Source organism: Penaeus vannamei, chromosome 37 (assembly GCF_042767895.1).
Source record: "Penaeus vannamei isolate JL-2024 chromosome 37, ASM4276789v1, whole genome shotgun sequence".
In the NCBI taxonomy this organism is placed as follows: Eukaryota; Metazoa; Arthropoda; class Malacostraca; order Decapoda; family Penaeidae; genus Penaeus; species Penaeus vannamei.
In genome coordinates this window covers 25483708-25498707 of record NC_091585.1, presented here as the reverse complement: position 1 = coordinate 25498707, position 15000 = coordinate 25483708, and the positions used below count along the sequence as shown (strand labels likewise).

General features: G+C 40.5%; 1 protein-coding gene across 1 annotated transcript in view; it reads left to right on the top strand.

The window, feature by feature from the left end:
- LOC113820095 (mucin-22) overlaps positions 1-15000 on the top strand; it is a 25157-nt gene that overhangs the window by 3068 nt on the left and 7089 nt on the right. Inside the window, exon 2 of the mRNA XM_027372356.2 lies at positions 1-5998. This exon is cut by the window's left edge and continues 452 nt beyond it. Coding sequence (XP_027228157.2) covers positions 1-5998 — 5998 coding nt within the window. The remainder of the gene's footprint in view (positions 5999-15000) is intronic.

Below are 15000 nucleotides of genomic sequence, written 5' to 3'. Positions count from 1 at the left end.
GAAGTTAGCCAACCAGATTCCAGTTAGTACAAATGACCAGTTAGATAAGATAGGAGACTTGCATGTACCTCAAATAACCGACTTTAGATCATCTAAGATATCTGACCAGACATCTCCCGACGTAGGTGCTGCAAAGCCAGTTAGGATAGATGCTATAGCTAGTCCCCTACCATCAGTGTTACCTGGTCTGGGAGCTACCAGGTTGATTGATCTAGGATCTGCCAAGGTAATCGACACTAAAGCAAAGTCTACACCAGATGATTCAAAAGACGTCAGTATAAGCTCTATTAGGGTTACTAATTTAGGATCAAGACCTGGTATTACATACTTGGGATCTGTTAAGGCAAGTGATTTGGGATCTGTTAAGGCAGGTGACTTGGGACTTGCTAAAACTCCTGATGCGGCCAATGTCCAGGTAGGTGACTCAGGGTTTGTTCAAGAAAGTGATATTACCTCTGCCCAGGTAGGTGACTTGAAGCCTAACTCTGCAACTGACTTAGGGTCAACCAAGACAAATGACTTAGACTATATTCAATCAAGTGGCTTAGAATCCCTCGAGGCTAGAGAGCTAGTCCCTGCCCAAACAGACGCTTTTGGATCTGCTCCGATAAATGAACTTGGGCCAACTAGACTGATTGATCTCGGATCCGTTAAAGTATTAGATGCTGGACCTACAGTTGACTTAGGACTTACTGCAGGAAGTGACTTACATTCAGCCATTCCCAGTGAAAGGCTTACCCCAGGGATAGTATCCATTCCTACAAAAGCAGCTGAAACAGGAACTCCCCAAGTATCATATCTAGGAACTGTTAAATTGGCTGATCTTATACCTACCAAGGAAAGTGATCCGGAAATTGACCTAGAAAACACGGGGAGAACTGTGCTGAAATCTGCAGAGAACATCCTAGACAACTCTCAGACATCTACAGGAAACCGCCCGGACTTCCTGCAGCCCGCTTCTCCAGCAGAATATGATGATTCGTTTCCAGAGATTAAACTGGACACAAGCCCTTTCATTAGCCTTGACTCCGCCCTTTTTATTGACATGGGACCTTCTTCAACTGATCCGAGTGCACCATCTACTGAGGTTCGGCAAGATTCCCCACTTGTAGACCTCATCTCGGACACCATTCTAGAAATGGTAACTAAAGAACCTGACCAAAATTCAGAACCAGGGCCTTATGACGGTCTTTTCTCTAAACCGTTTGTCATTCTGGGTCCAGGTAACGTGCAGGACTTTTCAGCTGCTCCGTTTACATCTCAGCAAAATTTCTCTGAACCTGAAGATCAAATATCCCGAGAAATTCCGTTTACAGCAGTCAGCCTTCACTCGGGACTGGATCATAACTCTAAGGCAGAAGAGGGAAACGGCCCGATTCACAACATGGATGTTCAGATAGATTACAACAGTACACAGAGCTTGTCTCGTCCTCCAATTGCTGAACTTGGAGATGCCTCCAAAGATACTTCTGAACTGTCATCCTTCCATGATCCTGGGAATCACCAAACATCTGTTCATGACTTTGCTTTCACCTCAGATCTTCAACCTTCGCGATACACACCATTCTCTGACCCTGCATATGCTTTGGACCCCAATGCAGGTGAACCTCCACTAACTGCGTTTAACAGTGCAATCAATACAGATAATGAGCCATCTTCTGACGTGGCATTTCCATCTTATGACGTCGGATATAATTCTGCATCCTCAAACGACTTCGACTACCCTTCTACTTTGTCACATGGATCGAAACAATACTCAGCCTCATATAATCTCGATCAGCTTACCCCACTCAAAGCAGAAGATTTTTCAACTGATTCATTTACCTCTAATGGCTACCCCAACCCTGATGAAGCCTTAATGCCTCAGAACAGAGAAAATCTACAGCAGGGCAAACCATCATCTACTGACCCTACCCCAATTCATACAGTTAGCACAGAATTAAACCAAGGAACAACTCATCTGACGTTACCTACCAAATCAGGTGATGCACCCTCTCAAGATCCTACTTCAAATACTGCGCCAAGATTCTTCCGTGAGATACCTCATGACTCAGGTGTGGAACCTCACCATTCTTTATCAAGTGTGCAGGGACAGTCGGTTCTAAGTGATGAAGAGCAATATCAAGTGCCTGTTTTGGAGGGAGAGAAATCCTCAGTTACTGGATCAGAATATGGCCAACTCTCAGCCACTGGGTCTCAGTATAATCAGTTACCAACAACTGGGGAAAAGCAAGACCACTCCTTACCCACAGGATTGCAGTATGATGAACCACCAATAAATGAGGCAACTTATAATATTTCCCTAAACACGGGATTAGACTATGAGCAATCCTCTGTCACAGGTTCACAGCATAATCAGTTGCCAGTAACTGGAGAAAACCACAGTCAGTTCTCTGCCACAGGGTCTCAAGACAATGAGATACCAAAACTAATGGTAAAGGTTACTCAACCCCAAACTCCAGGGTCAGAATATGGTCTTTCCTCAGCCATAGGGTCACAATATAGCCAATCTTTAGGCAGAGACAATTCATTTGAGCAAGCACCAATAACTGGGACCCAGTATGACCAGTCTTCAGTCACAGGTTTAGAAAATATTCAGACACCAAGCACATTGTCTCAATTTGCCCATTCCTCAACTGGGTCACAAGACTACCAGTCACCAAACTCTGTGTCAGAACAACAGTTTTCTCTAACAGATTCACATTATGATCCATTATCAACCAATGTGCCCGACCCTGACCAATCCTCAGTTGTAGAGTCACAGTATGACCAGTCTCTGCTAACTGGGCCACAGTATGAGCAGTTACTACCAACAGGACCTCATGTACAGGTCTCTGCTACTGGGTCAATACATGAGTCACCAGTCATCACTTCACATCATTTCCAATCTTTAACATCAGGCTCACGGAATGACCAGACAATACCGATTCTCCAAGGACAGAATGGCCAATCAGTGAATAACCAGTTTGCGATCGCAGATTCTGACTTTGGTGAACCTGCAAATACAGGATCTCAAAATGACCAGTTTACCACGACCATTAGTCACCACAGTCAACATACAACTTCAGGGTCACAGTATAACCAACCTACAATCAATGGGTCACAGAATAACCAACCTGCAATCACTGGGTCACAGTATAACCAACCTGCAATCACTGGGCCACAGTATAACCAAGCTACAATCGGTGGGTCACAGTATAACCAACCTGCAATCACTGGGTCACAGTATAACCAACCTGCAATCACTGGGTCACAGTATAACCAACCTGCAATCACTGGGCCACAGAATAACCAACCTGCAATCACTGGGTCACAGTATAACCAACCTGCAATCACTGGGTCACAGTATAACCAACCTGCAATCACTGGGTCACAGTATAACCAACCCACAGCTGTCGAGGAATCAAAGTACAATTTTTCAGATAATGTTAATACTGGATATTCTCAACAAGTGAACGGATACAACCCGACTGGAATCGACAGTGCACAAGCAGTCGAGTATGACTATCCAACTGGCACTGGTTCTCATATTGATGAATCCGGTGACTCACGATATGAATATGTTCAAGCATCTGACGTGCATTCTGATTATACCCAGCCGAGAAGCACAGACTTTGATTATCTGCAGCCAAGAGAAGAAGGACCCAGTGATTTACAGCTAGTAGACCAGGGAACTAATGATGTCCAGGGAATAAGCCTTGGAAATGACTATGTCCACGATACACACACAGGAACCGACTATATTGTAGGTTTAAGCGACGGGCTTGATTACGTCCAAGGACCAGGCCAGGGATCTGATTATGTGGTATCAGATTATAGTCAGACTGGACCTGGTTCTATTGATTATGTTCAGTCAGCTGACCCAGATATTTCCCAGCCATTAGATCAGGGATTTGACCACACAGAGCTAACAAACCTTGGTCTTGGTCAACTGGTAGATCAAAATGGCGGAATAGTCGCTCATACAAATCAGATATCTGACCACAACCAATCAGGTACTATTGCACCCTTTATTCAGCCAGTTATTCTGCTGCCAGAGCTTATTCACCCAAGCGAAATAGGGAGTGAATATGGTCAGCCAAGTAGTTTTGACTCATCAGCTTTCCAGTTAGATAAAACAGTAAGTGACAACCTTACTGATATAAAAAGCAATGTCCAGTTAGACAGCCAAGCAAAAGGCAAAGAGTTAGGACTTGATGACATAGGGTCCGATTATCCTCACACAAATCCAGAAGCATCTCAAGTGACCCCCAATTTAGGGACTCCCAATTTGAGGACTGAATACAGCCAGTTCAATAATGTTCGACTTGAAAATGTCCAGACATCTGATGAGGAAACTGAGTATGATCAGCCATTGTCTACGAACTTGGAATTAACACAGTCAAGAGTTTTATCAGAACTAGGACATGAACAAGATTTGACAAACAATTTAGGTTCTTCCCAAAGTGTAGATCCTGAATATTACCTTCAGGAGACTCATCTTAACCCTCAGAGTTATGAGAACTCTCTACCAATACTTGATCTTCCTTCCACACCAAGTAAGGATTCTTCAGATCACACACTATCTGGCAGCGAATTTAGCAACAATCCAACCCAGGATCATGGTACAATATCCAGTTTCACCAACTCGCCAGATTTTTCTCTGAGTTCTTCATTCAACAGTCAGTATGAAGAGACGAATGACCAATCACCATCAAACCCTCAATTTTCTGGACTTGATGTAGTGGCTGATCTTACAGGCGACCAACATATCCCGCTGCCTGACCAAGTGCCTATAGCTCGCTCTATCCCAGAGGCTAACCTAGATAACCAAGAGTATCTGGTACAAGATAATTTCAGACCAACTGCAAAATTCGATACAAGTGGCCAAAACTTGCCGGAAAATGAAAATAATGCTTATGGTTTAGAAAATACATCAGGTGTCGAAGTGGTTCCGAGCACAACAGGTGACGGAGGAAGACAAATAGTCCATGGTCAAGGCTTTATTTCTGCCCCAGAATTTCCATCAGGTGTTCTTGATTCCGCTACGACAGATGCCGGATTAGGAATTTATGAACATTCTGTTTCGGAAGAAATATCAAACAATTTACAAGAAGAAAACCTAAGTCAGACTCCAGTGCCTTCCACATCTACACTGGGATACACTGCAATTCCTACTTTTGGACACTCACAGTCGCCTTTAATATACACACCAGGTCTTCCCGCGGAATATGTAGCAGATAACACAGCAACACCTGGTTTTGAATACAACCCAACACCTACTCCAGGATACACACCATCTGTCCGAGGATACACACCAGCCCTTGCTTTTGGATATGCATCACCTATAACCCAAGGATACACAACACCTGTTGCTTTAGGGAGTACTCCTACACCTGCCCCAAGACTCACATCACTGTCTGATTACAGCCAAAGCCCACAGCCCGGCTTGGGATTCACTCCAAAGCCTGTCCAGGAATACACACCTTCTCCTGACGCAGGACGAGGGCCATCTCCCACAGTAGGATACACACCCAAACCAATAACAGGATACACACCCAAACCGACAACGACACATACAGCCAAACCAATTACAGGATACACCCCTCTTGAACAAGGACGAATCTCAGCTTCTACGCAAGCATACCCATCAGTCACTACCCAGAGTCCTACCCAAGAACCTGCCTTCACTCACACAACACCCTCTGTCTTGGATCGCACCCCACTCATCCAGAATACAAATCCGCCATCTCCCATAGTCGGCCACACCCCGTCACCGTATTCCGACGTCACCCCAACATCCGCTCCGATCCTAGACAATACCCTAGCACCTCTCCAGGAATACACCACGAGGACTCCCCAAAGGTTTGCCACCGCACCCGCCTACTCCCGTGCTCCAGATCCCATCCAAGGACAGAGCCTACCTGGTTTCGGACAAGCTCGGGCGCGCGAACAAGTCCCTGGAACCGCTTCTCCGGCTTCGCAGCGACGGAGGAAGAGGCCCTCGAAGGGAAGGAAGGTAAGTGCTGTGTGAATTCGAGGCCAATGTAAAGCTTTTTGTACGGAGGAGAATGCTACTTATTTTTTTTTAACGAAAAATCCTGTTTGAAAGCTGTGGATGATCAGTAGTTTTTGGCTTTTAACTTTGTTCCTTTTCAGTTTCACATTTTATAGTGTATGTCATATATATATTTGTGTGTATATATGTGTATATATACATATGTGTGTATGTGTGTGCGTGTGTGTATGTATATATATATATATATGTGTGTGTGTGTGTGTGTGTGTGTGTGTGTGTTGTGTGTTGTGTGTGTGTGTGTGTATTGGAAATGCAACCCCATACCTAATTTTTACAAATCTAAACTTACCATGTGGTAGAACACCTCATTCTATGATAGTTTTCCTTTGTACCATTTTCTGCGCAAATTGATATAAACGGAGTTATAGAGGGTATAAAATCCACCTCCAGCGCCGCGACAAAATGACAAAAAGTCGTTAAGAGCGCCGGGAAATCGGACGGATTCGTAGCGGATGACGTATGCGAGGGAAATCAAATGAGCCAATTAGATTCGTGCGTGAATGTGGCGTGAACATAGACACCCAATAGAGCCAATCAGATATGGAATGGATCATCACGTGACAATAGAAGCTGGGCCTGGGAGAAGCCTTTTGAAATTCAAATCAGTTCCATCATGGCTAGACAGTGTGTAGGTCGTGAGAAAAAGTTATTTCGATTTGACTGCGATATATCAACAAAATAACGAAGCAAGCTAACTAAATCTACATCACGGTGTACTGCCAGTGGAAGTACAAAGCCCGCACTGCAAGACCTCGTGTCATTACAGAAATGACAGACACCAGTGGGTTTGTGGTGCATGGAAAAGGATTCAAAATACAAAACGAAGAAAGTAGTGTAGTTACTGCAAGCGAACGCACTTCCCACCAACAACAAAAACCTGGAATAACCTGACGATCCCAGTGACCCGCAGCCTGGCCCGTCTGGAGTTAAGACAAGGTAAGATGAGGTCAAAATTGCTCCTGGGTCTGGAGTCTCTCCTGCCGGAACATACGAGGTGGAAATTTTGCTGACCAGGGGGTAGGGGGGCGGGGGTTTAATGGGACGGAGCCCCCCTCTACAACTCGGAAATGTGTTAATATACTATGTTTAGTAGTATACCGATATTTCTGGAAATTTCCCGATATGTAGGCCTATCGTTCCCTCAGCTATCGAGACGATATCGTAGTTATGCTTCGTTTGTGAAGGAAATGAGTGCTAGATTCGTTTGCAGTACGACGAAAGCTTTTGGAAAATTGTTTTATTCACCCAAAAATGGTGTTGGGTTGCATTTCCAAATTTACCATATATATGTATATATAATATATATATATATATATATATATATATATATATATATATATATATATATATATATATATATATATATATATATATATATATATACATATATGTATGTATATATATATACATATATATTATATATATATATATATACATATATATATATATATATATATATATATATACATATATATATATATATATATATATATATATATATATATGTATGTATGTATGTATGTATGTATATGTATATATATTATATATATTATATATATATTATTATATATTATTTATTCATTTATTTATTTATTTACACACACACACACACACACTGTAAGAGCCCAAATGTTGGGTCCTACAAGAGTAGGTAGATGGCGAGCTTAGGGTTTAAGGTAGACAACCAAGATGTTGGGAGTGCGGCAGCTCCTCGGAGCGAGGTGCTGCTCCTTGGCTCCCCGCAGGAAGTCTGATCTCCTATACACTGGTTCAAAGATCGCACCAAGTCACGTTGTTAGCATGTGACGAACGGTGATGAACAAGGAAGCGTTACAACAATACATAGCTCTTCTGGAAGAGATAGATAACACATTCTAATGTCTGGTGAGGCAAGAAGAGAGGAATGAACAGAGGAAGCAATGGTCAGGCGTATATGCATCTGTATATGTATGTGTGAAGATACGTATGGGACAAACATGTAAGATTATATATATATGTATCATATAGTAATTAGATATATATATAGCTGGGTTACACACACACACACACACATATATATATGTATGAATTATATAGACATACACATGTATTTATCCATACGTGTGTATGTGTGTATATATATAAATAGATAGATAGATAGATATAGATACATATACACATCCATATACACATAAGGTTTAGATCTCATTACTTCCTCGGTCGCAAGAATTGTCATAGTCGAAGAACACGTTTCTTTACAGGATTATGTAGATTCGATTATGATGCTAAGTTTAATGATCACGAATTTCGGAAATATTGTGTCAGCTCTCTTGTGCAACTTCTGGTCCAATTGCGTGCGTTTGTATGGATGTATAGATAGATGGATGGATGGATAGATGGGTGGATAGATAGATAGACAGATAGATGATGGATGGATATATAGATAGACGGATAGATGGGTAGATAGATAGATAGGATCAGCGAGACGAAGACAGAATAGGTAAAGTAAGAGATACAGAAATTAAGAGAGAGAGAGAGAGAGAAAGAAAGAGGGAGAGAAAGAAAGAAAGAAAGAAAGAGGGAGAGAGAGAAAGAAATAATAAAATACATATAAACACCATAAAGAAAGAAGGATAAATAAGAAACCGAATGAACAGATAGAGAGAAAGTTCTAGAAAAAAAAGATAAGAAAGAAAAAATAAGATAAGAAAGAAAAAAAAAATAGATAAGAAAAAAAGATGGAAGATATAAAAAAGATAATATAAGAAAGAAAAAAGATAAGAAAGAACGAAAAAAAGACAAACAGAAAAAAGGAAATTATAATCTACGAAATTAATCCTTAGAGATTGCACGTCTTGGCGAGCCAGAGAAAGCGTTTGGAATCCCCGTCTATTTCTCCTTCGCTTTTGTGATTTTTTCGATCTTTCTCTTTGTCTGTCTATCTGTCTCTCCTTTGGTGTGATTTTTATATTTGGTTTTCTTTTCTCTCTTTCTTTCTTTCTTTCTCTTTCTCTCTTTCTTTCTCTCTCTCTCTCTCTCTCTCTCTCTCTCTCTCTCTCTCTCTCTCTCTCTCTCTCTCTCTCTCTCTCTCTCTCTCTCTCTCTCTCTCTCTTCTCTCTCTCTCTTCTCTCTCTCTATCTATCTATCTATCTATCTCTATCTCTCTCTCCATCTCTCTCTCTCTCTCTCTCTTCTCTTCTTCTCTCTCTCTCGTCTCGCTCTCTCTCTCTTCTCTCTCTCTCTCATCTCTCTCTCTCTCTCCCTCTCTCTCTCCCTCTCTCCCTCTCCCTCCCTCTCTCCCTCCGTCCCTTTCTTTTTCCCTCCCTCTCCCTTCCTCCTCCCTCTCCTTCTCCCCCTCTTCCCCCTCCCTCTCTCTCCTTCCTTCTCCCTCCCGAGAAAGTGCTGCAGGATCCGACCCTGTGAACAGTGCCAAATGAAAACCGAAAGTGCAAGAGAAAGTCAGGAAAGGTTTCTTGGAAGGGCAAAGGGTGTAGGGGGGGGGGGTGGAGAGGAAAGGGAAATAAGTGGGGGGGGACGTTAATTTTATTGTTGTTGTTTTTATCATTATTATTGGCATTGTTTTAATGTTATTATTATAATTATTATTATTTAGTATTATCATTATTATTATCTTTATCGTTTTCATTATCATAATCATCACGTTGTTAATGTTATTATTATAATTATCATCTTTAGCGTTATTATTATCATAATAATCACATCATCATCATCATTACTATTCTTTATTATTATCATTATTGTCATAATTATAATATTGCTATTTTTATTCTGGTTGTCGCTCATCATCATCATCATGATCAGGATCATCATAATTACTATTCTTTATTATCATCATTATTGTCATTGTTGTAATAATTATTTTTATTGTGATTGTCGCTTTAAGCTTGTTTCTGTTTTTTCTTTCTTTCTTTCTTTCTTCCTTTTTTGTGGTTTTAATACTAGTTTTTTTCTTTTCTTTTTTCTTGTGGGGTTAATATCTACTGTCTATTTGTTTTCTCTTCTTCGTCTTTCTCTCTGTTTTCTCACGTCTTTCTGGATTCACCAGCTATCGTCTCTCCCCTTTCTTAATGCCCACGCTTTCTCTCTCTCAAATAATACTCTCTCTTACCCTTTCTCTCTCTCTCTCTCTCTCTCTCTCTCTCTCTCTCTCTCTCTCTCTCTCTCTCTCTCTCTCTCTCTCTCTCTCTCTCTCTCTCTCTCTCTCGCTCTCTCTCTCTCTCTCTCTGTGTCTCTCTCGCTCTCTCTCTCTCTCTCTCTCTCTCTCTCTCTCTCTCTCTCTCTCTCTCTCTCTCTCTTTCTCTCTCTCTCTCTCTCTCTCTCTCGTTCTCTCGTTCTCTCTAACTCTCTCTCTCGTTCTCTCTAACTCTCTCTCTCGTTCTCTCTAACTCTCTCTCTCTCTCTCTCTCTCTCTCTCTCTCTCTCTCTCTCTCTCTCTCTCTCTCTCTCTCTCTCTCTCTCTCTCTCTCTCTCTCTCTCTCTCTCTCTCTCTCTCTTTCTCGTTCTCTGTAACTCTGTTTCACACACACACACACATATACTTATCGCTGTGTTCTTTTATGTTTTTTTTTAATGTAAATTCACACGCAAACACGCATTATCTCCGCTGTAACTTGCTGCCATCCAAGAAAAAAAAATTATGTTGAGTCGAAAGCGAGACATTGCCGCTTCTGAACACCTAACAAGGGCGCTCGAGGTGTGACACATGTAAACAAACGTTCGGGTCGACTTCATCAGCTGTTTTCTCTTTCTCTCCCTTCGCTTCTGTGTGTTTAGTCTCTCTCTCTCTCTCTCTGTCTCTCTCTGTCTGTCTGTCTGTCTAGCTCGCTCTCGTTCGGTCTCTCTCTCTCTCTCTCTGTCTGTCTCTCGCTCGCTCTCGTTCGGTCTCTCTCTCTCTCTCTCTCTCTCTCTCTATCTCTCTCTTTCTCTAACTCTATCTATCTATTTATCTTTTATTACTCTGTTCTCTTCTGTTCTCTTCTCTTTTAGTTCTCTGTCATTAAAAAGTTTATCTCTATGTCCCCCCTCTCTATCTATCTGTATCTCTCTCTCTCTCTCTCTCTCTCCTTCTCCCTTTCCCTCCCTCCAACCCTCCCTCCCTTCCTCTCCCTCCCTCCCTTCCTCCCTCTCTATCTCCCACTCTCTTTCACCTTTCCCTCCCTCCCTTTCTCACGCCTAGAAGACAAGTGCTAAAGCAGGTTAGAGGCACAGCAATCATCAGATGAAAGTAGCATCAGCCCTTAAGCCAAACACGATAAGATAAAAAGGTTTTGGGTTTGCGGTCTCTGCTTGGCGGGAACTGGGCGCTGATTGGTCGAATTCGAATGGCTGGGAGACTTTGAAAAATAACGGATAGGTTTATTTCTTTTGGTTTTATTGTTTTTTTTATTGATTCTGTTTGTTATTCTCGTTCTTTTTCTCTCTCTTTTTTTCTTCCTTATCTCTTTATTTATTTCTCTACCTCTTTCTCTTCTTTCTTTCTATCCCTCTCTCTCTCTTCTCTCTTTCTATCCCTCTCTCTCTCTTCTCTCTCTCTATCCCTCTCTCTCTCTTCTCTCTTTCTCTATCTATCTATCTATCTATCTCTACTCTACTCACTCACTCTCTCTCTCTCTCTCTCTCTCTCTCTCTCTCTCTCTCTCTCTCTCTCTCTCTCTCTCTCTCTCTCTCTCTCTCTCTCTCTCTCTCTCTTTCTCTCTCTCTCTCTCTAGGGAAATAAAGAGATAGGGAAACAGATACAGATATATTGGAGATATTCACAGTTGATATTTTCACACCTAATTTGGTCTTCTTCTTTCTCTCTTCTTCTCCCTACTGGCAATATTCTTGTCATCCCAGACGCTCTCTATCTGTTTATCTATCTATTGGTCTTTTTCTTTTTCCTCTCCCTTTCTTTCTCTGTCTGTCTCTCTCTCTCTCGTTCTCTCACTCTCTCTCTCTCTCTCTCTCTCTCTCTCTCTCTCTCTCTCTCTCTCTCTCTCTCTCTCTCTCTCTCTCTCTCTCTCTCTCTCTCTCTCTCTCTCTCTCTGTCTCTCTCTCTCTCCCTCTCTCTGTCTTTTCTTTTCTTCCTCCCTTTTCCCTTTCCCTTTCCTTTCCCTTTTCCCTTTCCCTTTCCTTTCCCTTTTCCCTTCTCTCGGTCTTTTTCTTTTTCCTCTCCCTTTCTCTCTCTCTCTCTCTCTCTCTCTCTCTCTCTCTCTCTCTCTCTCTCTCTCTCTCTCTCTCTCTCTCTCTCTCTCTCTCTCTCTCTCTGTCTCTCTCTCTCTCTCCCTCTCTCTGTCTTTTCTTTCTTCCTCCCTTTTCCCTTTCCCTTTCCTTCTCTCTTTCCCTTTCTCTCTCTTTCTCTCTCTAAGATTCACCAAGCACGTCTCTTGCCGGATGAGAAAGCACATTTCCTTCAGATCCATTCCACTTGTTCATCCTCTGAGATTGATCGAGAAATTGCCTTCTCATCGTTTGAGGTCGTTTGTCTCTTCCTAATCTTTTATCGTGGTTTTCTTTGTCGTTTTGATTTTTTAAAATGTTTTTGGTTTGGGTATTTTTTTTTTTTAGTTATTTGTATTTTTAATTTGTTGTGTATGTATTGTATTTGTAGATGTGCATGTGTGTTTGTGTGTTTGTTTGAATTTTGTGTGTGTGTGTGCGTATATATATATATATATATATATATATATATATATATATATATATATATATATATATATATATATATATATATATATATATATATATTACATATATATATATATACATATACATATACATATATACATATGTACACACACACACATACATATATAGACAGATATATGTGTATGTGTTTGTGTGTTTATGTTGGTGTGTGCGTGCGTGCATGTGTGTGTGTGTGAATGTCTGCGTGTTTGTGTGCTCATCTATACGTACGTGTCCGTGTACGTAAACTCGAATCACGGACACCCTAATGACCGTGCATTCTCCCCGTCGGCGACCAATTCTCAAAACCCGCAAGGAAGCTCACGCAATTGAAGAGTGAACGAAAGAAACGGAAAATAAACAAGAATAAGAACAAATAACTTTCGCTAAGGTGATTCAGCGCCTCGGGATGGAAAACCAGTCACGAATTGTAAGGCAATGCAATAACTGTTTTTCTTTTTTTTTCTCTCTCTCTCGTTTATACGTACATATTTATCTATGTGTATGTAGGAAGGTGTGTGTATTTATGTATGGCGAAGAGAGAGTGTGTTTGTGTGTCAGTATATATGGAGGTAGAGGTAATTTTAAGACTGATAAGCACTTTGGTGTGTAAGTATTGAGTGGACGTACATATTTCTTAGCAAATGTGTGTCTGCGCACATACATATAGAGAGATATAGCTACTCTACTGTTTTATTATCAACTGTTTTATCTTGCAATAGCTATACAGACACCGATTACGTAGATAAAAAGAGATTCATTTCGGTGACTGAAGGTGTGTCCATTTTCTCGCTTTCTTTCTCCTGATGGCTTACCATTACGTCACGTGACCGCTCGTGATCACGTGACTACACACGTCGAAAATTGATCTCTGAGGCTGCTACTTGTCTTTCATTTATTATTATTATTATTATTATTTTACTGATTTTTATTGTTTTGCTGTTTTATTCGTACATTTTTTATTTGTTCATTTTTTGTTGCTGTTGTATTTTATGATTTTTTTTATTGTCTCTATATCTCTTTTATCTCTCTCTGCCTATTTATCTATCTCTTTTCTCCGTTTGAGATATTAGTATTTGTCTCAATAAACTTGTCAAAGTTAAAAAAAGTCTCTCTATCTATCTATCTCTCTCTCTATCTCTCTCTCTCTTTCTGTTTATCTCTCTCTCTGTTTGTCTCTTTCTCTCTGCCGCTCTCTCTCTCTCTCTCTCTCTCTCTCTCTCTCTCTCTCTCTCTCTCTCTCTCTCTCTCTCTCTCTCTCTCTCTGTGTGTGTGTGTTTGTCTCTTCTCCCTCTCTTTCTCTCTCTCTCTCTCTCTTTCTGTTTATCTCTCTCTCTGTGTGTCTCTTTCTCTCTGCCGCTCTCTCTCTCTCTCTCTCTCTCTCTCTCTCTCTCTCTGCCTCTATCTATCTATCTATTTCTCAAAGCACCATAATATGCATCTTTCAAGTTATCTGGAAAGATAACAAACAAATAAACGAATAAGTGAAAGAAAAAAATATAATGAAGATAAATAGATAAACAAATAAGTGAAAGAAAAAAAAAGATCTGAGTTTCTCCTCGCGGATGCAGAGAAGGAATTTCCCGCCTTTTTTCTCAGGATAATAATAAATGACAATAATAAAAACGGCCGCAATAACGTCAATAACAACAATAATGACAAACATTACGATTTTGATCATGGAAAATAATGATAAAGATAAATAGATAAACAAAATAAGTGAAAGAAAAAAGAACTTAGTTTCTCCTCGCGAATGCACAGAAGGAATTTCCCGCCTTTTTTCTCAGGATAATAATAAATGACAATAATAAAAACGGCCGCAATAACGTCAATAACAACAATAATGACAAACATTACGATTTTTAACATGGAAAATAATGATAAAGATAAATAGATAAACAAAATAAGTGAAAGAAAAAAGAACTTAGTTTCTCCTCGCGAATGCACAGAAGGAATTTCCCGCCTTTTTTTCTCAGGATAACAGTAAATGATAATAATAAAAACGGCCGCAATAACATCAATAGCAACAATAATGATAAACATCACGATTTTGATAATGGAAAAATGATAAGGATAGATAGATAAACAAAATAAGTGAAAGAAAAAAAGAACTTAGTTTCTCCCCGCGAATGCACAGAAGGAATTTCCCGCCTTTTTTCACAGGATAATAATAAAAACGGCAGAAATAACAACAATAATGACAAACATGACGATTTTGATCATGGAAAAATAATGAAGATAAATAGATAAACAATAAGTGAAAGAAAAGAAAGAGA